Source organism: Pseudopodoces humilis, chromosome 5, assembly GCF_049639895.1.
Source record: "Pseudopodoces humilis isolate 2021_Gansu_Grassland_sample_001 chromosome 5, ASM4963989v1, whole genome shotgun sequence".
Lineage (NCBI taxonomy): Eukaryota > Metazoa > Chordata > Aves > Passeriformes > Paridae > Pseudopodoces > Pseudopodoces humilis.
This window is the reverse complement of record NC_142204.1, coordinates 637,751-659,435: the sequence shown is the minus strand read 5'-3', so window position 1 is coordinate 659,435 and position 21,685 is coordinate 637,751. Positions and strand designations below refer to the sequence as shown.

General features: G+C 43.4%; 1 protein-coding gene across 10 annotated transcripts in view; it reads right to left on the bottom strand.

The window, feature by feature from the left end:
* Nucleotides 1-21,646, bottom strand: part of ERC1 (ELKS/RAB6-interacting/CAST family member 1) — a 274,756-nt gene extending 253,110 nt beyond the window's left edge. For 7 of the 10 annotated variants that reach the window (XM_088054896.1, XM_088054899.1, XM_088054902.1 and 4 more), the window contains exons 1-2: nucleotides 21,325-21,418; nucleotides 9,736-10,569 (exon numbers count right to left, since the gene is read on the bottom strand). In XM_088054896.1, coding sequence (XP_087911022.1) covers nucleotides 9,736-10,404 — 669 coding nt within the window. In that variant the 5' untranslated portion in view covers nucleotides 10,405-10,569; nucleotides 21,325-21,418. Of the gene's footprint in view, nucleotides 1-9,735; nucleotides 10,570-14,987; nucleotides 15,009-19,895; nucleotides 20,035-21,324; nucleotides 21,419-21,500 lie in introns of those variants that run through there. The other 3 variants (XM_014259338.2, XM_088054897.1, XM_088054898.1) reach the window with 3 other exon arrangements.
* Between the last annotated feature and the right edge of the window lie 39 nt (nucleotides 21,647-21,685).

Genomic DNA, 21,685 nt, shown 5'->3' with positions numbered 1-21,685 from the left:
TTGAGTAACTAAGCTCTCAGATCTGTTTCAGTGGTTACACATTAACAGGCTCACAACCACACCACCAAACTTCACCCATCAGACACCAGCTGAGGGAAAAAGGTTTAAATGCCATCCTCCAAATCAAAGCTTCCACAAACAGAGAAATTTGACTTTACTCAACAGATACACAGGCTGAGAAGATTGGGAAATTCTTCTACCCTTAAAAAAAAAAGGGCACACATATGGCTGTATGCCTTTTGTACAGCTACTTTGGATAAATTATTAATCCTCACAAGCAACATCTGTTAAAATTAACCTATGAGCACACCAAAGGAAGATTTCAGAAAAGTACATTTATGTGTTATGCTAATGTAAGCCACACAAGTGTGCCATAGGTAGAGATCAAAAACTTCTCTAGAATTTTACCTCTGTCCTCTCCCTTCTCATCAGCCACTGAGCAGCACAATCAGAAAAATACTGGAATACTGGTATTTAACTAAGCTGTACCTAGCAATCACAACACTGTTATTTGCACTCCCAAACTGAACAGAGGTGAATAATGAATCACTGAAGAATCTTATTCTCCACATCTACCCAACTGAGGGAACTAAAGCAGTTACCTCCTAAGTCTCCAGTGCAGGGCACAACATTTCCCAACAATCTATTTAAAATCCTTTATTCTGCTCGTTCTTTCTGCCCATTTCCTTTTTCCAGGATTATTCTGAGATCCTTTGTTTCACTTACTAGCACGAATTCTCAGCCTAAAGCTTTTGTCATCCTCTTCATGGATGTCCTTCCCTCATCCAACAAAGAAACACTGAAACCTCTTGCCACAGAAGCCAAAAACTTCCAGAACTTCACGTAAATTTTTCATCAATGCCAAATTCCAAAGTCTGAGCACTCTTGAAGAGCACACCTCTCTCTCAATCACATCTCTCAATCAATCAACTTCTTCTGCAGATCAGCTCCAAGGCACTCACCGACTACCCAGCACTATCATCTTCCACAGGGACATTTTACTTTCCAAACAGGTCGGTGCTCCTTAGCTGTGTTGATTTTGACATTTATAACGTTTTAAGAGCTTTGCTATGATGCCCTGAATCCTTCAGCAAAGCAAATGTTTATTTTTAAATGTTCCCATCTCTCCAAAGAGACAGAGATGTAAGATGAGCCTTGTGGAGGCTTGTGGCTGTGAGATCAGATGCTGTGTGGGTACCTCGAATGAGGAAAGCTCCACTCACCTCCAGTATCTTTTGGAGCCTCATGGGTTGTTTCTGCTCATCCAAGAACTGAAACCCACTTGCAACGTGTCAAGTCCAATAACTCACACCAACAGGAAAATTTAAACAAAAAAGAGAACAAGTCTAACAACAGGTTAAGCCTGCAACTAGAACCTGCAGGTGCAAGATTGCTCAAAGACAATTTGCTACAACACAGAGGTTCAGAAAGCTTTTCCCTCCCCTCAGTCAAAAGTATTTGTCACCTGACACATGATTCCACTAAAAATCAGACCATTACTCAGACAATTCTGGGATTCCTGTAAGGGAAAAAGGTATGCAAGCCTCATCTCACTGCATTAAAAAAGGGCAGGATTTGTGTGGGGGCGTATATACATACATATTATATGTATTAATAATATATATTAATATATTATTATTAATAGCCAGGAGCAATCAGCTACTATGGAAGAGACAGATCCTGTACAAAGTACCTGAAGAAAGAAGGTTTTCATTTCTGAATGATAGCAGTTCATGTGCTGGCTTGTTTTAATCTCGGGAACAAGTGACAAGAAGCATCACAAGAAGTCCGTGCCCCATATTCTCTGGAATCCACATCCACATATAATTAGAAGACCATCTGTTCACCAAATTTAACCACCCAAGGTAGCTGGTACCTGATCAGTTGATCAGAAGGATCCAAAACACCCATAAGAAGTCGGTGTCAAGCCTGGTGTCTGGTGTGGAAGGCTGCAGCGCCTGCTCCTCCACGTGCTGCTCGTGAGCACTCCACGACACCGCAGCCACAGCCAGGGAAAAATGCTCTGGCATTTTTAATTCATTCATTCATTTTGGACTACCATTTATTGCTTGTTCTCCCAAAGGCTGGCTGTCACCCTGCAGCCCACTGAAGCAGGGTAAGGAGAAGGGAGGAAGCAGGAGGGGGTACCAGTGCAGGAACAGAAACAGGTAACAACAAACTACAGAACCTGACTGCAATGGAGACAGCACAGGGGAACGGGCATTAAACAAAGCACCTGAAAGGAAAATCTATTCTTCACCTCTCTGCCACATTCACAAAGCATTGAAAACACTATTTTTATTGCACAGCTGATCTCCATCCCTTCCTCCCTCCAAAAAGAAGTGTATTCTGTGTTACACCTGAAATTCAGAAAGTCATCACCCCATGACCTGATGTTACTTTGTGTGCTTGCAGTGAACTGCCCAGGATGGTTAGAAATCCACACACTGCCTTCAGGTTCCTTTTGATGCTGTGAAATCAAATTCTGCAAACCCAACTGCCTCCAACCAGTTGCTCACCCTTGCTGACTTACACTACTTATTTTCCAAAATAGTGATAACAACCATTTGATTTGAAAAGCAGTCCTTAACAGGAATTGCATGCAGCACAGAGCAGCAAGGACTGCATTTTTCCCTCTGTTTTAAGGAGCTCCTGGACCAGGGAAGAGCAAAAGCAGCCCACTGCTCACACACTTTAATCATCTCAACAACAACAGGAATAAGAAGTAGTACATTAATTAATTTTAAAACCTTGTATACAGCTCAACAAACAGCTTAAAAGCAACAAGCTCTTTAGGTTTACTGATGATTGTACATTACTTAGCATTCCAGTTTACAAAGCAAGTTGCTAAAATTAAACTGAAGAAGGCAGTCACATGGCATTTATTCCTGTAACTGTTATACAGAAGTTTAACTCCTCTGATTTCTAAAGCAATGATCACCAGGAAAAGCCACAATGGTGTTCTGTGCCAGTATTTTGGCATCTGATCACGCTCATTTTGGGGAGCACACATGCAATACAAGACTATTTTATGCTTTTGGGGAGTTGGGGGTTCTTTTTTTGGTTGGTTGGTTTTGGGGTTTGGGTTGGGGGTTTTTTGGGGGGTAGTTTGTTTGGGGTGTTGTGGGTTGTTTCTTCCTTAAAGAATACAATCTCTTCCTCAGGTGAATCTGAAGGAAGGCTGTCTTAATGGAGGTCAAGTGACAAAAATTTGAATTATCATGAGATCTCCTCAAATACTGATCTAAATATTGATAAAAGTTCCTTCCTTCCTTTTCTTTATGGTTTAGATGTCAATATTGCCTTAGCAATTACAAAGCATGATGTATATTGGAATGCCTCAAATTCCCCCAAATAATGCAGAAGTTTTTAGTGTTTAATCCAAGATTATTAATAGAGAAAAAAAAAAAAGTAAAGTTCTCTCAGGATAATTAAGGGAAAACCAGATTATTTAATGTTCTTTGGAATTAAAATCATCACTAAATCAAGGAGGTTTTTTGTGATTTACTAAGATCTCTCAGTTCCAATGGGACTTTGCAAAACCTTGAGTTGCTACCTGCTTCTCAAGGCTGCCAATATAACCCAACACCCATTTCTGCTTCACAGTCCAAGGTGCTGCTACTGCAAGCACCCAGCAAATCACTCAGACAGTACAACTGCTATCACCACAGAAGGAAACTAAATACACTTTGTCCTTGTATTTTTTTCCACTACAGATGGTGACTCTGACCTTTCCAAGGGAACCAATATCAATCTGAAAATACTATGCAAAAACGTAATTATGTAGATCATGTGGGTTATGAAATTAAGTTGTGCTGAAAAGATTTTCAAGGTCAACTGATTGTTGTCTTCAGACAAAAAAATGGAGATACAATTACTATCCACTACTTTTAGCAGATGCTGTCATTCTTCTGTGTGTTCAACAGATTATGTCAAAAATTATACTGAAGAACTACGAAGCATTATCCATTCAAGGGAAAAAATGTGTAATCCTCAATAGCTGTGCTACCTGCTGGCAAGCAGTTGTAATCTGATTTCTGTGGAGGACCTCAAATCACCACAAATCACTACTGAAAACAATGTTTCTACATTGTGTCCCCTAAACACCAGTGTATACAGAAAATATATTCAAAGGAGTTCTCCACCAAGTTTATTCCCTTAGTCCCCTCCTGCCAGATGAGCCTGAAGTGTCATTTCCCAATGTTTCTTTCTTCAATCACTACTTCAGATAGTTGGCATGGCTGCTCTTCACGAGTTATCCAACACATGTTCTACTTTCAGAGTACAGAAATGTCCCCTCTAAACTCTTCTGGTGTCCAGCTTTAGCCTCAGAGTATACATATATACAAATATTTATCCTAAATACAGAAGTTCCTCTGTCTTACTAATGTCTTAAGAATTAAATGGACTGTTAAGAGTGTCCTGCAAACCTATTTTGCTGAAAATAAAATATTCTTTCTAACAGTTTAGTCATGGTGGCCCATCTTCATATCTCTGAGGCTTCCTAGTACCACCCAGATGGAAAGAGTTTAAAAAAAGACTCCATTTCAGTGTTTGATCCTGGAGGCATACCTGAAAGACTGACATGAACCAGCACAACTAGAACCTTTTCCCTGTGGCCTGGCAGTTCCACCTAAGGTTCTCCTTTCTGTTTAAATCAATCCCAGGCATGGTGAGGTTGGCATGTGAGAAGCTGAATCTGGCACTGGAAAGCTGCAAAATCAGCAGGAATTACCTGTAAGGAGGAGCACCTCTGCCCTCCTGCCATCATCCATCACTGGGAACTCTCCACTGGCTGAGTGAGAAAGAGGAAGCCTTACACAGTTTCTTGTTCATCCTTTAGAAAGCAACAACACTAAAGGGAAAAAATTACTGACTCGTCACAAATATGGGAATGTTGAAAGGTGCAATGGCTTCTAGAGAAATAGAGCATTACAGACAAGATTCTTCAGGAATAAAAAGACTAAATGGTGGAATAACACACTGCCACCCTAGTTAGGAGTCTAATATCAGAACAGACTCAATATATATTAGAGAAAATTACAGCAGCAACAGTCTGCTCTAAGTTCTGCAGAATTTGAAGTAATCCCTGCTCCAGCTTAACAGCAAAAAAAGCACAGTTAAACTACTCAGTTCAGCAGCACCACTGACGTCACCTGTTTCACTGCAAGCTGCTTTTAAGTTGGTACTATTCCCTTTCTATGTTTAATGGATCAAGTAGAGAGCAGCTGTTCAGCCTGTGCTACAGCTCAAAGCAACCCAAGGTGTTAGATCCTACCTCCACAGCAAACACCGGGCAAAAGGAGCCTTGGGGAGCAGAGATAACCACAAAATGTCTACTTTTATTGCCTTAAAGAACTGAAAGAGAGACAGAACATGGGGTGTTCTCTTGGGTGATCACATGAGGATTTCTGAGGTCCTAACAACGTGCTGCAAATTGCTAACTGCTTCAGACACCAAGCACTCTTGAGGAGGTAGTTTGGAGTTATTCTGAAAGAGAACTGAATTATAATTTCATGCTGCAGCTGGGGAAAGACAGAAGGAACCTTAAAGCTGGCAGAATTCTAGAGAGCCAACAGGCATCTGCCACTGAAGGAATTATTTAAATGCAATGCTCTGGGATACAGAGAATGCCTTTAAGCAATGCCTATGGAACCATACACTGCACAATTAAACACCCAGAATGGAAGAAAGCTTAGTTTTATATCAATAACCAACTCAGGAATGGGGCTAAAAGTAGAATGACACAGCACTTAGACATGCCAAAAAAAAATTTTTAATACATCATTAGAAAAAAACTAAACCAATGAAAAAGGGAGAATCAATCTGATTTTCAGAGAAGAAATGTACTCATTAGAAGCTCAGCCAGTTTCATAACAGCAGCACCCAATGCATTTAAGAGGTTAACATATGGACAAGTACATTTTTGAGACTGAGATGCTCATTACACACTACTAAGAAATGGAAAATACTTCTGACTCTGAACGCTGGTGAAATGCTGGAACACATCCATCACAACAAAGTACAATGTTCTTCAAGTGCTTACCCCAAGCCAGGTGAAATTCCTTTCAGAAATACTTTCTTGGTTAAACTCTGCCTCAGACATGCGAGGTCTCTAACCACAAAAAAGACCACAGAAATGCATCAAAGTAAAAAGATGTTTTCAGCTGTACCACACAGTTTTAGCTGAAACATAAATCTGATCTTAAAAGTAGATCAGTCGAACGTGGGGAATTTCAATGCAGGGCATTAGACATCAAATTTACATTACACTACTTATTTTAAGGCACAGTCACCTTGTCACAAGCAAGTTTCAACTGAGAGGAATTCCTGTGTCCCTGCCTTTCACATCACCCCACCACTGCCCAGTTTTTAGGCACATTATTTCTACTGTGGTGCAAAACATACTCACTGTCTTTCCTTTCCTCTCCTGGCTTCTGATGAAGAGGTTTCCAGGGAAACTTTAAACCACACACACTAAAAAAAATTATTTTTCAACTCAGGAAAAGACAGCTCCCACTAAAGCATGCTGAGGAGAGTGATACCATGCCAAAACCAAACTCCTGTTTACTGGTTTCATCAATTCCTCCTTGAATATGCATGGATTTGCATAACTGAGCAATCATTTGCACTCTCCTCTGGGCATCTTGCAAAGAATGATTGGTTAACTCATCCACACTGCACTGAAAACTGTCGTGTTTTTCCATGTTAATACAGCAATACTTTCCATGTTTAGTTTTGAGCTCTTCAAAGTGAGCTTTGAATGACATTCCCCACTTCTGAAAAGGAAGGGTTTTCTGTCTCTTCAGGATTGGTAACAAAGGATGAAAATAAAGCTCCACTCCCCAGCTGTAGCATCTGCTCAGAGCAGCTGATGAATCCAGCTGTGCTGGGGAAAGACCACAGCTGGACACTGACCCCCACGGGAGAGCTACTGAGAGCACGTGCATGGCATTGCCAGGATTATATCCAGGATATCCCTCCTACCCACTGCCTCAGGACAGGCAGCACACGCTCTTTAACCTCCCCACTCATTCCCTGAGCTTTACTGGACCCAGAGAACTTGCTGGAAATCAATAAGCAGTACATTCATTTGTTCCCAAGAAACAGGAATGAAAACTGCATTTACTCACAGAAGCTGAGGAAGCAATCAAGCAGGGCTCACGTTTTCAGGTATTCTGAACAACTCCCAAACCCAAGGGGTAATTCAGTCACTCAAGAGGAGGTGACACAAGCAGCAATACAATCAGGGACAATCGAGTGTGTGCAGAAGAATAAAGAGCAGTGACCACAGGAGAGAGACTGAGATGACCATCAGGTAATGGCACGAGTCAGCCAGCCGTTGGCTCCATGAGTTGAGTCCATTTTTAACCACACAACTGCTCTCAGATTAACTTCACACAAAACACAAGCACTACACGTGTAACAAGTCTTTTTAAAAAGTGATGTGCTGAAGTACTCACAATTAAGTAAAACTCCAGTTCCTGTAATTATACTGGAGCTCATTTTAGAAAGAGGCTGAGGGGGTAATGAAGATATTTTCTGGTCCCGCAACAGATCCGGGAAATTCCTTGTTCAGAGTCTAAACAGAGAAGTCTGTTTAATTACAGAAAATCCTATTAAACTGATCTTCCACATGAAGGGCTGAAGTGACCAACTCCAAAAGGCTATAGAAGACCCAATGAATTCAGAATTTAATTAGAACACGCTGTTAGCTAACTATAATCTATTAATTAGCATTCTTAGTCTTTACAGCTCAATGCAGTAATACCCCTTTACTTTTAAATTGTACCCTTCTTTTGGACCAAAGTTATACAATTCTACTGGTGTGGTAGTAATTACAGGGATTTCCTGGAGAACAGCAACCTAGAAATATCTGTAAATGTTTAATTAGGGGATAAAGGAAAGATAAAGAGAAAAAAAACATCTAAGAGAAATCACTGTTCTCTAATGTGTTCATATTTAGTAACTTAGTTTAGTATTCATCCATTCTAAACCATATATTCATGGCATTTTTCTTGCAAGATTTCCAAAGCATCCTCAAATGTCAAAACTGATTTCAGAAAAAAATGTTATTGTATTCCAAGACAGTCTCTTTAATATGAAAACAGGTCAAAAATGAAAAAAAAAAAAATTAAGAATTAAAAGACTTACCTGAAACTGAAATACAGAGAACACCAGAAAAGTTGAGTGATTGGTATTCCAGGTATTTGTTATCCTGCTACTGCACCATTAGAACTAAAATTTTCATTACATTACTGCTTCTAAAGAAATCCTACCTTTGCAATAAAAATTTTTTAACTTCAGGTTTTCTGCATTCCAAGATGACAAAAGCAAATGAAGACAAAGTGTCACACACCTTAACCAATCCCAGGCTGTGATACTTACATTTGGTAAGAATACACCTATAAAGCTAAATGACGATTGCACACTATCTCAGGAAAAGCAACTTACTTTCTTCAACTCAAGCTCTTTAAACAGTGAAAATTGCAGACAGGTTCAGTGTAGTAGACCAATCACTACCCAAAAGTAATTTACTATTTCAGACAGGCTACCTGGGAGTACAAGAAGCACTACCAGCACAACCCTTCTCCTCCAGCATTTCCCTCTCTCCTTCACCTTCTAAAGCAATCTTACAAAAAGCACTGCCTAAAACAGCAACCATACCTTAAAAGCTACAGGAACATGGTCACATTTGAATTATGGAAATTTTCATCAAATGAGCTTGGATACTTAAAAAGCTCAGTAGGGAAAGTAATTTTGTCATGATGAAAACTGACTCACATTTATTTGAAGGAACTTGTGGAGCTGGACACTGGTCTGTTTTCCATAAGAATAGTGAGGGATTTACCTGGCAGTCCAGAGAGGTGCTGAGCTCACATCTGGCCAGAAACAACTAAACAGGAGGACACTCATCCAAAGACAAATATTTACTTCAGGACTAAGGCAGCAAGGAGGTCTAGGTGGGAGAACTTAAAAAAAGCTTTTGATCAGCAGAACTAAGTACAAAGAGACCTCAATTTTAACCAACCTCTCAGTTTTATTTTAATTTGGAGATGCTTTTAAGATGCACAAGACCAAAGACCTAGACACCTGAGAATCTCTGTTCTGCCTATTCTGTAACTGGCCAGACCACTACAAAAAAAACCCGTGGGATGCTTTAGGGTAGTTGCATAACAAGATATGCACAGTTTATGACAAAATAATTACAAGCACGTATTAAACAGTGTTACTTAAATGTAGCCAAGAACACAAATTATATTTGTTTGTGAAAACTGCAGATCTGGAGGTTTTAACTCTAAATACCAGTGAGTGTAACCTTAACTCTGTTTTCAATGGCAATCTGTCAGTTATAATGGCAACAGTGCAGTCATACTGGGGGTCAGCAGTTAGTACATTCTGCAACTCAGAGAACACTTCAAGAGGGAAACAGCACAGAAATATCAATTATGAGCAGAACAGATACTCCCAAAAGGAAAATGAGTGGCTACCTTCAGTCTTAGGGGGGAAAAAAACTCACGTGACCCCAAAGGAAAAATGAGCACTAGAGGTAGTTTACAAGTATGACAAGAAACATCTAGAAACAGGCTTGCAAGCTGGAAACACACCTTACCCACATCCATTACCCAAGAAAAGCACCGAGCTAATTTACCTGCTCAAGTGTAACATGCAAGTTTATTAAAGTCATTTAATCATGCTACCACACTAACCCAGCAGCGACATTAGATGACAAACCTGGTTCTCCTCTTGCAAAACTCTATATTGTTCCTTCCAAATGGTGATTTTCGAAGCTTCGTCCTTCCTCAGAGCTCTCTCCTTTTTGAGCTCGGGACTCCAGAAGGTCTTGATGCTGTTCATGGAAGAACTGAGCTTGCTCTCCTTCACCTCCACGTCCTTGCGGAGCAGATCGTTTTCCCTCAGCACCTCCTTGAGCTGCGTCTGCAGGTCCATGATGGTGTTATCCCTGGCCTGGCGCAGCGAGTGCGGCACGGTGGACGCCATGCTCACGGGGGGCAGGTGGTGCTCCCCGAAGGCGATGGTGTCGCTGGCCACGCCGCTGCTGGCGATGTTGGGGCTGCTGCCCATGGCTGTCATGCGAACCCCGTAAGGCAGCCGGCCCCCCGAGCGCCCCAACGTCATGGTGCTCTTCGGCGTGTCCGCGCCCACGTTCTCGTGGTCGCTCAGGTACATGGGGCCGGAGGTGGCGTAGGCGGCGTTTAAGGACTGGATGTTTTCCATGGAAAGGGTTTTCCCGCTGGCAGCCCCGGTGCTGCTCCCCGAGCTGCCCCCCGTGCTGTTGGTGCGCCGGTGGCCCAGGCGCGGCGAGCGCGGCAGGCGCGGCGAGCGGCCGGGGCTCTGCGCGCTGGGCTCCGCCTTGCCCACCGAGCGAGCGCTGCCGTACATGATGCAGCTGGAGCGGTGAGGCGAGAGGACAGGCAAAAACCAGGAATGAGAGAATTCCTGCCGAGCTCTGCACTGCTGATCAGTCAATTTAAGGCCAATCACGACTTGTAATGGATCTGGTTGTCCATCTCCGAAGTCATGTGCTCACCGCGTTCAGGACCATATCTGTATCAAGAAGAACAACACATTAAATTAAACAATTAAATTAATAAATTTAATTAATTTATAATAAATTAAATTAATTAAACATATTAAATTAAAAACTACATCAAAAAACCCACACGTTAAATACCTAATTTATCACCAAATGTCTGTCCCACACTAGAATATATCCTACTGTATTTATACTTCTCTGGTATTTTCCAGCTCCTCCTAATAAAAAAAGCAACACTTTATTTAAATCCTTATATTTAAACTTATAAAGAAACTTCAATTCTTGCTTTTCTATCATTCACAGTAGAAAGGAAAGAGAATCCATCAGTCTTCAAAGCTGTAATTTTGTTGGCCATGACAAAACCCTTCAGATGTCATTTGGTCTTTCTTCCTAGTTCTAACTGGCTGTAACACTTTACCTGTTACCTTTCTGAGTAAGAAAGAACATAAAAATTTTTAAAAGCACTCAGTAGTGTATCTTTCCTTCGATCACTGCCAGGACACGGTTTCTAAACCCTTGTGCTGGGAAACCATCCTGCACACGGGAAGGCAGGACAGACTGAAATGACTCTGCCCACCATCTCCACCAGCAGGTTCCTCAGCACTGCTGTCAGCCCCACTTCAAATGCAGAAGTCACAACCAAAACTAAGAATAATCATGAAATCATTGCTGACCACACAACTTAAGCAAGCACAGATGCAAATCTGAAAGAGGAGCAATGACCCAGCAACGAGACCAATGAGGGTAAGAGGAACAAGAGAATCCCAGCTCCACTGAAAACTGGTTCTAGACTCTTCTCTCAAACTAAATGTAACTTAAATCTTTGTTCAGGTTACGAAAATATTTTGACTGAAATATATTTCTCCATGAACCAGCTGAGATTAATTCCATTAAATTATATTTTAACAGCAGAGACCTCTTAAAACACAGAACAATAGGACCTCATCCTGCTGCTGTTCCTTCTCCCCTCTGCTTTTCCTTTAAATACAGAGTCTGGTGGCATATGCAATAGAATTCCTTATTTTTGCAGTGCAATATGATGCTGTTGTACAAGTGCTGGCAGGAAACTCCTTAGCACAGGGAGTCTGGGCTGGGATCTCAGTTAATAGCCAATATCTAGCAGAGAAGCAAGAAATGTAACTAAACCACTGCAATGTAAAACTTACCCCACTGTAAAACTTACCCCACTACACAATTCTCTCTTTTTTTCTCCACTGTTTTTATTCCAGTGTGAACTATTTCACGTGACTGCTGGGCTCAACTGACAGCAAAACTAGAACACTGAAACATTCCTGATCCCATCAGATGAAAAAATATCAGCCAGTGTCCAAAGAGCAGCAGCATCTAATATATCCCAACATCTTGCCTTTCACACCAGCTTTCATATACCTGCCCCTTCTGCTCAGAAGTCAGGTTTGCCAGACATTAGGAATAAACTTCTCCAAACCAGCATGTTTGTGAGATAATAACTGGGCAAACAGGTTAAAGATTAGGTTTAAAACACAGATATACTTGCAAAAGAATTTTTAGCAACAGTGCAAGTGGCTGGAAGGAAGAGACCAAAAGGTAATATTGCAAAAAAATACTGGGAAAGGGTAGAAAGAGAAAATTAAAATCCAGGAAGAAAGGATAGAACATTTTTTTTTCCTTCTGGAATGAGTTAGTACAGGAAAAGATACAAGAAGAAATAATTTCAAAATGCTTAGCTTAACCTTAATCTTTAAATGGAAAACATGGAAAGATGAGGGCAAGCCAGCATTTTGTCATTTTCACACAATTTCATAGAAGGTACAATGAGGAACATTACAAAGCTTATGGAAATTGCCACTGCTTTGTGAGCAGATCTCGCCATGTTCAAGTGCTAACTCTGGTTATTTTAAATGACAAGAAAAGCTAGCAACAATATTGCTAGAGAATATTTTAGAGCACATATGTAAAGAAGCAGCAGCCAAGGAAAAACAGCCACCAGCATCAACTGAAATTATCCGCCAAAGCAACACCTACAGATGTATTCTTTTAATACAAGTTACGTTTCTTCTATTTCAACTACGTATCTTTATGCAAAACAGTACAGAAATATAAACTGTGCAACAAAGTCTGCAGTGTCCCACTGAAGCTGCTTCAATAAGCAAGACACTGTGCCCCAGATCTGCAAGAAAAACACTTCTTCCAAACAGAAAGGCTATTTCACACTGGCCTCGCTGTTTGAGATGTCAAAATGCTAAAAATGCTGCTGTGACACCACTTAAGCACTCAAAACAAGTCAGATATGATTCCTTAGACGCTGCATAAAGTACATTCCACCGAGAGCTTGCATTCATTAGGATTCTCTTGAAAATTAATCCAAATCACAGCACTTAATTCACTTGCTAAAAACTCCCCGCAGTAAAACAGGGCAAACACTCATTAACAGCTTAAGATGAGTTTAACCTGAACCAAAAAATCAGATTTATGTGTTTCAGTTAAAGGACTTCACCCCAAACCCACTAAGTTTAACAGCTGCTGGAGGTACATCACTGTTGCACACAGAAATATCACCTGGTGAAGTCCTTAACAACACACCTGAGAAGCTCAAAAGGTTTCAGATCATCTCTAAAGAGCCCCTCACCCTCAACATGGAAAATCTGCCATGGAGAACTGCCTTCTCCTTGTGTTAGCAGATGGTTTGTTAAGCTCTGGATACTTGCAGCAAAGGAAAGTGGCTGCTGTCCCTGGGCAGAGCAGAGAGGGGCAGGTATCACTGCAGGTTATCCTGGGAAGAGCAGAGAGGAGCAGGTATCACTGCAGGTTATCCTGGGAAGAGCAGGTATCACTGCAGGTTATCCTGGGAAGAGCAGAGAGGAGCAGGTATCACTGCAGGTTATCCTGGGAAGAGCAGGTATCACTGCAGGTTATCCTGGGAAGAGCAGAGAGGAGCAGGTATCACTGCAGGTTATCCTGGGAAGAGCAGGTATCACTGCAGGTTATCCTGGGCAGAGCAGGCAGCACTGCAGGTTATCCTGGGCAGAGCAGAGAGGAGCAGGCAGCACTGCAGGTTATCCTGGGCAGAGCAGGTATCACTGCAGGTTATCCTGGGCAGAGCAGGCAGCACTGCAGGTTATCCTGGGCAGAGCAGGTATCACTGCAGGTTATCCTGGGCAGAGCAGGTATCACTGCAGGTTATCCTGGGCAGAGCAGGTATCACTGCAGGTTATCCTGGGCAGAGCAGGCAGCACTGCAGGTTATCCTGGGCAGAGCAGGCAGCACTGCAGGTTATCCTGGGCAGAGCAGGCAGCACTGCAGGTTATCCTGGGCAGAGCAGGCAGCACTGCAGGTTATCCTGGGCAGAGCAGGCAGCACTGCAGGTTATCCTGGGCAGGGACATCCTGGGCAGCTCTCAGCTGGGAACAGCAGCCCAGCGCTCACTCAGCTCTGAGCTCTGCTTTCCAGGCAGGCACCAGCCCCTCTGCCGCTCTAGAAACATCAAATAACTCCAGCTAGGAAAGCCAAGCACTGGAATTAGCTGTTGATCAGGGTTATGGGAAGGGCTCCCAGAGCTGGCACAGCTGGAACTCCAGGAGAAGAGCTCTGCTATTGCTGCCATGCATCACACTGCCCTCACTTCTCTCACAAAAGCAGAAGATTAGGATGAAAAGTTCTCTTTGGAAACAAGCAGATGTAACCCTGCAGTATTTTTCTTGAAATGACAACTCTGACTACAGCATTGTTAGACTTCAAAACTGAATATTTCAACTACTAACTAAATACATTCTTGCACACAGTGCAGCCAGTTTCAGCATTTCCACTGATACAGATTTGCCACAGTTCAAGATGAAAAAAGAATTACAAGATAAATCTTAACTCTTTTCTTTTTCCCCTAGTAGCATTTATCACTGACCATATCACTTAGTTGTAAGAGCAGATATTAATACAATTCACACTAGGAAAAAATCTTTCATGAAAACAGCAAAGTGAGGGAAGTGACAAAAAAATCTTTCCTTTTTGCAATACCAATTAATCAGGAAGAAGAAATAATTCCAGTTTCCCTCCCAGAGCCCAAGCAAAAGTAAATGGAAGCTTCTTTCAGATAATACCATAACCAGAAAAGTTAGTTTGTCAATACTCTGACCCACACCAGCATTTTACTGGGAATCTCACAAGTATGGTCTCTTATCTTCCATGAGGCCAACATGCAGCACTGTTCCTATTTTCCTCTTCTACTGAGACTAAATTTAGTCACAAATAAATCATCCCTTAACCCTACAAGATGGTGGTAAGCACAAGGAACAGTGTCTCACTGTGAATGTACTAAATGTACTAACCATCTTCCCTTGGCAAATTCTCCTGTAGATTTCAAGAACCTTTGTTTTTTCTGCTGATATAGGAAAGCTTACCCAAGACTACAAAAAAAAAAAGACACTCCCAACACAAAGAGTTTAAAAAAACAAACCTGCTGAAGCCAGTGCTAAACCATTTTTCCTCAAGACAGCTTGCAGAAATTCACAATTGTGAAACAAAATTCTCTTGTTCGCCGTTTATTAAGAGAACAAAACTTCAAAGAGCATCCTATATGCAAGCCAAATTTAAAAATAAAAAAAAAAGAATCACATCAGCCCAAGTAAAAACTTTATATGTATATTTTTATATCTTTAGATTGGCATAGCACCTTTGCAGGCACAAAGATCTGACCTGCTTTAGCATAAGTTGAAAATGCTATCTAGAGATTACAGAAAAACTTGTAAGAAGGACTATCAGAAAAAGAGCAGGCAAGAATTACCCAATACTGAAGAAAAAGGTTTGGGAAAGGACAGTTATGAACCCATTTTCTGTATGAAATATTTAAAATAGGTAACATCACACCCTGCTTGAAGTGCCAGCTAAGAAAAATATCTTCTCACCTCACAGGTGACTGTCCAAAACAACTCAGAGACCATCAATGGTGGGAAATGTTTATAATCTGGCAGCAGACAATTAATGTACTGCAGTGCAACCTAAAACCCACCTGTTTCCTTACACCAGCCCAGTCCTAGACAGTGAAACGCAATGGAGAACACGGCTTCCCTCGAGACATGCCAGGATCAGGACCTGGCATGTGAAAAGCACAGTCAAAAGCCACCTGCACAACTCCAAGGAGTTTTATTGGGAAGGCAATTGTGGCACCAGAGAGGGCAGGAACACGAGTCTTGTCAAAAGATCGGGTGGTTTTCAATAAAAGCTATATTGGGGCATAGCAGAAATGTAAGAAATTCTGGAGGGATGACTTGAACATCAAACTTCCAGATAAAGAATCCAGTAAGATGAGCTGTGTCTAGCAGTGCTGTCACACTCAGCCCCTGTACCTATTGCTTTTGTGAACCAGTGGCTCAGAGGGCAGGTGCTCCTGGCTGTAGCTGACAGAAAACAGAAGATTCATTTTAAAAAAAAAATGTTTGTAACCTTCTGGAAGATCTGTCACATAAATTAATAATGCCTTTCATGTCTCCCACAAGTCTAAGACAAACACTAATTGCACATTAGCTACTTCTAAGTAAGCAAGCAACCAACTACACACAACTGTGCTGCAGAAATACAGGGAAAATCCAACCTGCATTTCTTAAAACAGAAAGAATTTCAGAGTACCTCCTGTAGCCTCCAGCAAGTCCTGTGAATTTCTTTGCTTTGATTTCTGTTCAGGACTGACAGCAGCTGACAAACTGCAACATCCATGGAGCCAATTCCTTAAGAGCATCACTGCCTGAGAGCCAGGAGTGGGGCAGTGGGACCATGGAGCAGGCACAAGCACATGTCCCAGCCCAGGGACCCCTCCTGCCCCTCAGCTGCACACACCAAGCCACAGATCAGCTCCCACACGGAGTCCTGGGTGCACAAGGAAAGCTTTGAATGGCAGTTTCATAATAAAGGCAAAGTCAGCCTTTACAAGAGGCATTTTAATCTGATAAAGGACTGCAGCAGACACATTAGACTTCATTAACAGAGGTAGCAATTGTTGCCATTTACATAATTCACACCCGAATAGTTAATGGTGAGTACGTCTGGATTACATGGTAGGACAGAGACTGCAGAGTAGACAGAACAGTGGGGAGGGCAGGTAGGAAAAATTAAATTCCAAAAAAAAGAAAAGCTTACATTCCAACAAAACCCTGCCAGGAATCCAAATAGTGGGTATAATGAGAGAACTGACACAATTCAAAACTTAGTGTCACACTGTGTTAGGAACAGCAAAAGTACGACACAGACTCTCTGGCTTGGTTGCAAAAGAGAGCAAGTTTTATTCTTCAGATCTTCTTTTATAGACAGATCCAAAAAGGTAAAACCCATTGGTCATGAAACCAACACATCATCATTGGACAGTCAGGAACACCCCCTGACTGCCACAAGTAAACAACAAGGCACAAACAACTCCTGCAAAGGTTGTTTCCTTCTCTAAGAATTGTTTGGATTCTTCCTTATCATTTCTCAGGCCAGAGTGAGAAAGTTCTGTGACTTAGCTTCACACAGGCTCAAACTAATGCCTGAAGCCTAAAAATCTCTTATTTGACCACTGTCAGTTCCCACAACTTAGGAGGTGTGCTAACCAAGAGAAAAAATGAATTCCTGTTACTTCCTAGTCCACATCACAGCTACAAAACCTATGGTTGCTACATGACTTTGGAAAAAAAGTATGAAGCCTCTGTCTCATAGGGCTGTTTTAGGTTTGACTAGTTTTGGAAGTTAGGAAGGCTCACTACTTTTCATGTTAAAGAAATGACTATTTCACACAAAAAGGACAGAAGAAAGTTGATTTTGGAAACTGCAAGCTACCCAATGCTGGACACGAGGCACTGAACCCATGGAATTCAGGCTTGATGGTCAAAATGTCCTTGTGGCCAAAAAAACAAAAAGGATGAATGTGAAATTAAGAGAGAAATAAAACAAAAAACTAACCATTCATATTAGGATTGAGTCTCATTCCTAAAGAGCACATATATAAATGCTGCCATCTGTTTCTATCCAATCCTTTTTAAAAGCTGGGGGGATGGTGGTGGTGGTGTTTGTTTTGTATTTTTTAAATTAAATTCACCTACTTGCACATCTGCCAGGTTCACTGACTGTAACAGAGCCTTTGTTCTGTCTCACCAAACACAAAATGTGAATTAATACATTCTCCCCCAAATACACAGGCAGGGAAATCGTCCCAGAAAAGCATCTCAGAAATCCCCAACATTCTTCAGGTGACTTTGACATATTAAAAAAACATATTTTGTAAAAGGCAGGTCATCAACCCTGACACTAGCAGTTTTAGGGAAAAAAAGAGCATTCATTTCTCAAGGGAGGGTTTTGTTCCTAACCAGACAGTGACACTGCTGTTAAACATTTGTTACACCTGAAAGCTTAGCAGAAATGGCACCCACACACTTTAAATCACCACAGAACACGAGAACACCTTGATGTCCTTTTCAGACCCCTTTCTGTTCCCCATTCCTGAAGGTATCCCACCCAGCAAACACCACCTGCAGCTCTGTAAATGACAGCCAGAAATATTCATTCATCAGTTTCCTAGTTAGTTTCTCTCTCACGTGTACACAATTCCCTTCATGGCATCTACCTACTCAGCAAGGAGGGCATAACACAGCACATGCTCTGTTCCACTCTACAGCACCTTCTCTGCAAAGCAATTCTAACTCCCAGCAAGTTTTGTTTCTTCTAACACCCTTAAATCCAAAAGAACAGCATAAAGGGTTTGCTGTCACCACCACAGTTCCGTTCCTTTCTCCCTTCCCAAAAAACAAGACCACAAAAAAAAAAAAGGCTTATTATTATTATAATAAATACATATATTTCAGCTAAACCTTTATTTACTCATGTCTGGCTAAGTGCACCAGGATTTCTTTTGTGCAGTGACTGGGATATAATTGAAAGGCTCTAAATTTAAAGCAGATGTGAAGAAAAAAAAAAATAATCACGTGCTCTTTTTAAAGGCAAAACACAAAAAGCAACAGGTATCAGAACTTCAACATACCACTTACATCACACAAATCACCTCCTAGGGATAAACTGATTAAAGTAACTCTGACTCTTCTAATCTAGAAGACTGAAGACCTGTGGATAGTAATTTTCTGTCACTGTATGGCTGAAGAGTTTGTAGGCTCATTTTAGAGTCTAAAATCAGTAAGTATTATGTGATTGCATCCAAGGCTGTTTCTCTCTTTCCCATAGGTGGCATGTAACTTCCTGATAGCAGAAACAAAATGATAAAGGCACTGCAGGTATTTCAGCAGCCCAGAAATGCCCAGGAGCACCGGTGACCCCACACAGCCAGCCTAAAGTCACCAAGGGCAACATCCCAGTGCAAGGCAAAGCAGCTCCAGCTCCAGAAATTCCATCATAACCTCACCCTGACAACAGCACCCATACTGACACAAGGCACGTGCCAGAGAGCATCACTACTGCGACATCAGCACTGCGTTTTCCAGGATCTCCTGCCCCACTGCATGCCAAACCCCTGCCGTCAACAGGCAGCAATGGATGGGACCCTGCTCTCCTCACCTCTCCAGCTACCCTCTTGCATCAGGGTGGCCAGCAAGGGTCAAGAAACCCCTCTCTGGGTTTAATTCTATTATTTAAAAAGCCAGGCATCCCTCCACGTTTACACTTCTGACCAAACCGTACCTGGCTAAAGCAAGCCAGACCCTCCAAACAGAAGCCAGCTCTCCAGTGGCTTAGCCAGGTAAGAGTTGTAACAAAACTCTCACCCCAGAGAGATTTTCAGAACAGGCTGGGAAAGAGGGAGGGGTGAGGGGATGAGAGATAACAATGGGAGATTATCCTGCTCCACAAAGTAAGGAATAGCAGCAAGGAACTCACGCACTGGTTAGGATAACGTGGTGAAATACTTCTGTTCCTACAGCAGCACACATAACTGCTATCAGGAACTGAAAAAGCAGCAGGTTCAAAGAGAAACAGCAAACAAAAACCCAAACAAACAAAAAAAAATTAAAGAATAAAAACAAAGAACCCACTAAATACCAAAGCCCCCTCAAAAACACAGCCAGGGATTCTCTCATCGCCAAGATGTACAATTCAGTAAAAGGGAACAGGCCACATAAATACCAAACTTGCCTTTTTTGCTAATCATGCCATTAGCCACATATTACAGATGAAAAGTTACGTGAACGGAATCTCAGAAAAAGCTCATGACAGGATCAAAAAGAATGCTAAAAATTATGAAAAACATGATGCTTTAATACAGCCCAGAGAGCTGGTTTTCTTCAGTTCAGGCTTCTGCTAACATCGCAACAGGGATTTCATTACAGTTAAATTGGTTTCCCAGAAGTGGTGGAAGAAGTTCAAATTATACCAAAGATTATGATAAACTCACATTTCATTCAGCAGATCCCAACCTTTTTGTAGCTGCAGTCCCTCCTGCAGCTTGATGGAATCAGACAATTCCAAATTCATGGATGATACAGTAGGCACAGACTTGACTATTCTGGGAACTGCTGTTCTGGGAAAAAGTTCTGAACTGTGCTTCCAGAACTGATCTACATTCAGTACAGCTGTTAACTAAATAATCACTGCTGAAAAACATCCCCTATTTTACTACCAACTCTAGTCCCAGCAGCACGGGCAAGGTGGTGATTTCTCTGTGCCCATCCTATCTGGAATGGCTCTAAGGGTGCAGACTCTGAAGTGACCCCGAATTGGGGCACACATATGAGCAGCTTCCAGCACAAAGCCCAGAGCCGTGTCAGCCTGTGGCTCAGGAGGGGATGTGTGTGCAGCCACCTACGGCTACAGACGCAATAATCTCAGGGAGCAAAGGAGGTTACAGCTGCTGGAGGTTACTGCTGCAGACATCCCTGCCCAGCTGGCCATTGTTTGAGAATTACAGCCCCTCGGCCAAAGCACACAAGTTTCAGTGCTTGTTGGATCTGAGGTAACACCTTATCCAGCTACAACCACCCTGCATACTTGAGCGTGGCCCCCAAAACGCAAAACACACATTGTTCTTTGGAACAATTCTATTTTTATCCATTTGCTTTCATTCTCTCGGCTCCTGTACTGCTTCCCACCACCACCAGCACCTCCGTAGGTGTTTCCTTATGTCTTTGCATCTCCCATTTCCACCGGGGCTTCCCTTAAAACCATTCCACACCCGATCAGCACAAACCAGAACACGAAACTTGCAGAGCGCATGCAACAATCCAGGTTAAATAAACCGTGGGCTTCCTAATTAACCTTCAGCTCTCTGGCTGCAAACGAGACAGATGTGGAAGGGCAGCAATTCCCGACCCAGGCTTCAGGATGGCAGCACACTCAGAAACAAAGCACGGTGTCAGCTGACGCTGCTCGTAGTAGATGCAGTAAAATACACGGAACTGACCAGGCAGCGCTCACGGAGAAGCTCACAGCAAACCCAGCACGGCCGCGAGCTCTGGCCAGAGACACCGCTCAGCAGCACCTCGGAGGAGATGACTGAGACAACAAAAGCGTGCGCTCCCCAAGGGCAGCCCGAACGAGGAGGGGCGGAGAGCCAGGGCCGGGAAGGGGAATGGGCAGAGCAGCAATGACCGCCCGTGCGAGGCACGGCCGAACCCCGCCCGGCCGCCGGCAGGACGCGGGCCCGCGGGGCGCTGAGGCCGCCGCGCCGCGCTCCCCGAGGCCGGACCGGGGCCGCCCCGCCCCGGGCGGTGACAGCGTGCGGGGCCCGACGGGGAGAGGCCCTGACCCCCCCCGGCCGCCCCCTCCCTCCGCCCGGCCACAGCCCGCGCACCCCCGGGGCGAGCCGCCCGCGGGCCCGGACCCACCTGCGCGGCGGCTCCGCGGCCGCAGCCCCGCCGGAGCCGGAGCCGGAGCCTGGCCAGCGCGGCGGCTGCTCCCGCAGATACCGGCGCCCGCAGGCCCCGCCCCGCCCCGGGCTCCCCCCAGCGGCCGGCAAGGCGCGTTAACCCGACCTCCCCCCGGCCCGAGCGCGGCCCCTCACCTGCCTGTCAGCCCGCGGGGAGGGCACGGGCGGCGCCGGCCGCGCCCGGCTCGCTGGGCTGCGCTGGGCTCCGCTGGGCTGGGCTCAGCTCAGCTCGGTTCGGTTCGGCTCGGCTCGGAGCCGCTCCCGCCGCTTCTCCTCCGCCGCTCCCTCCCTCCCGCGCCCCCGGCGCGAGACACGCGCAG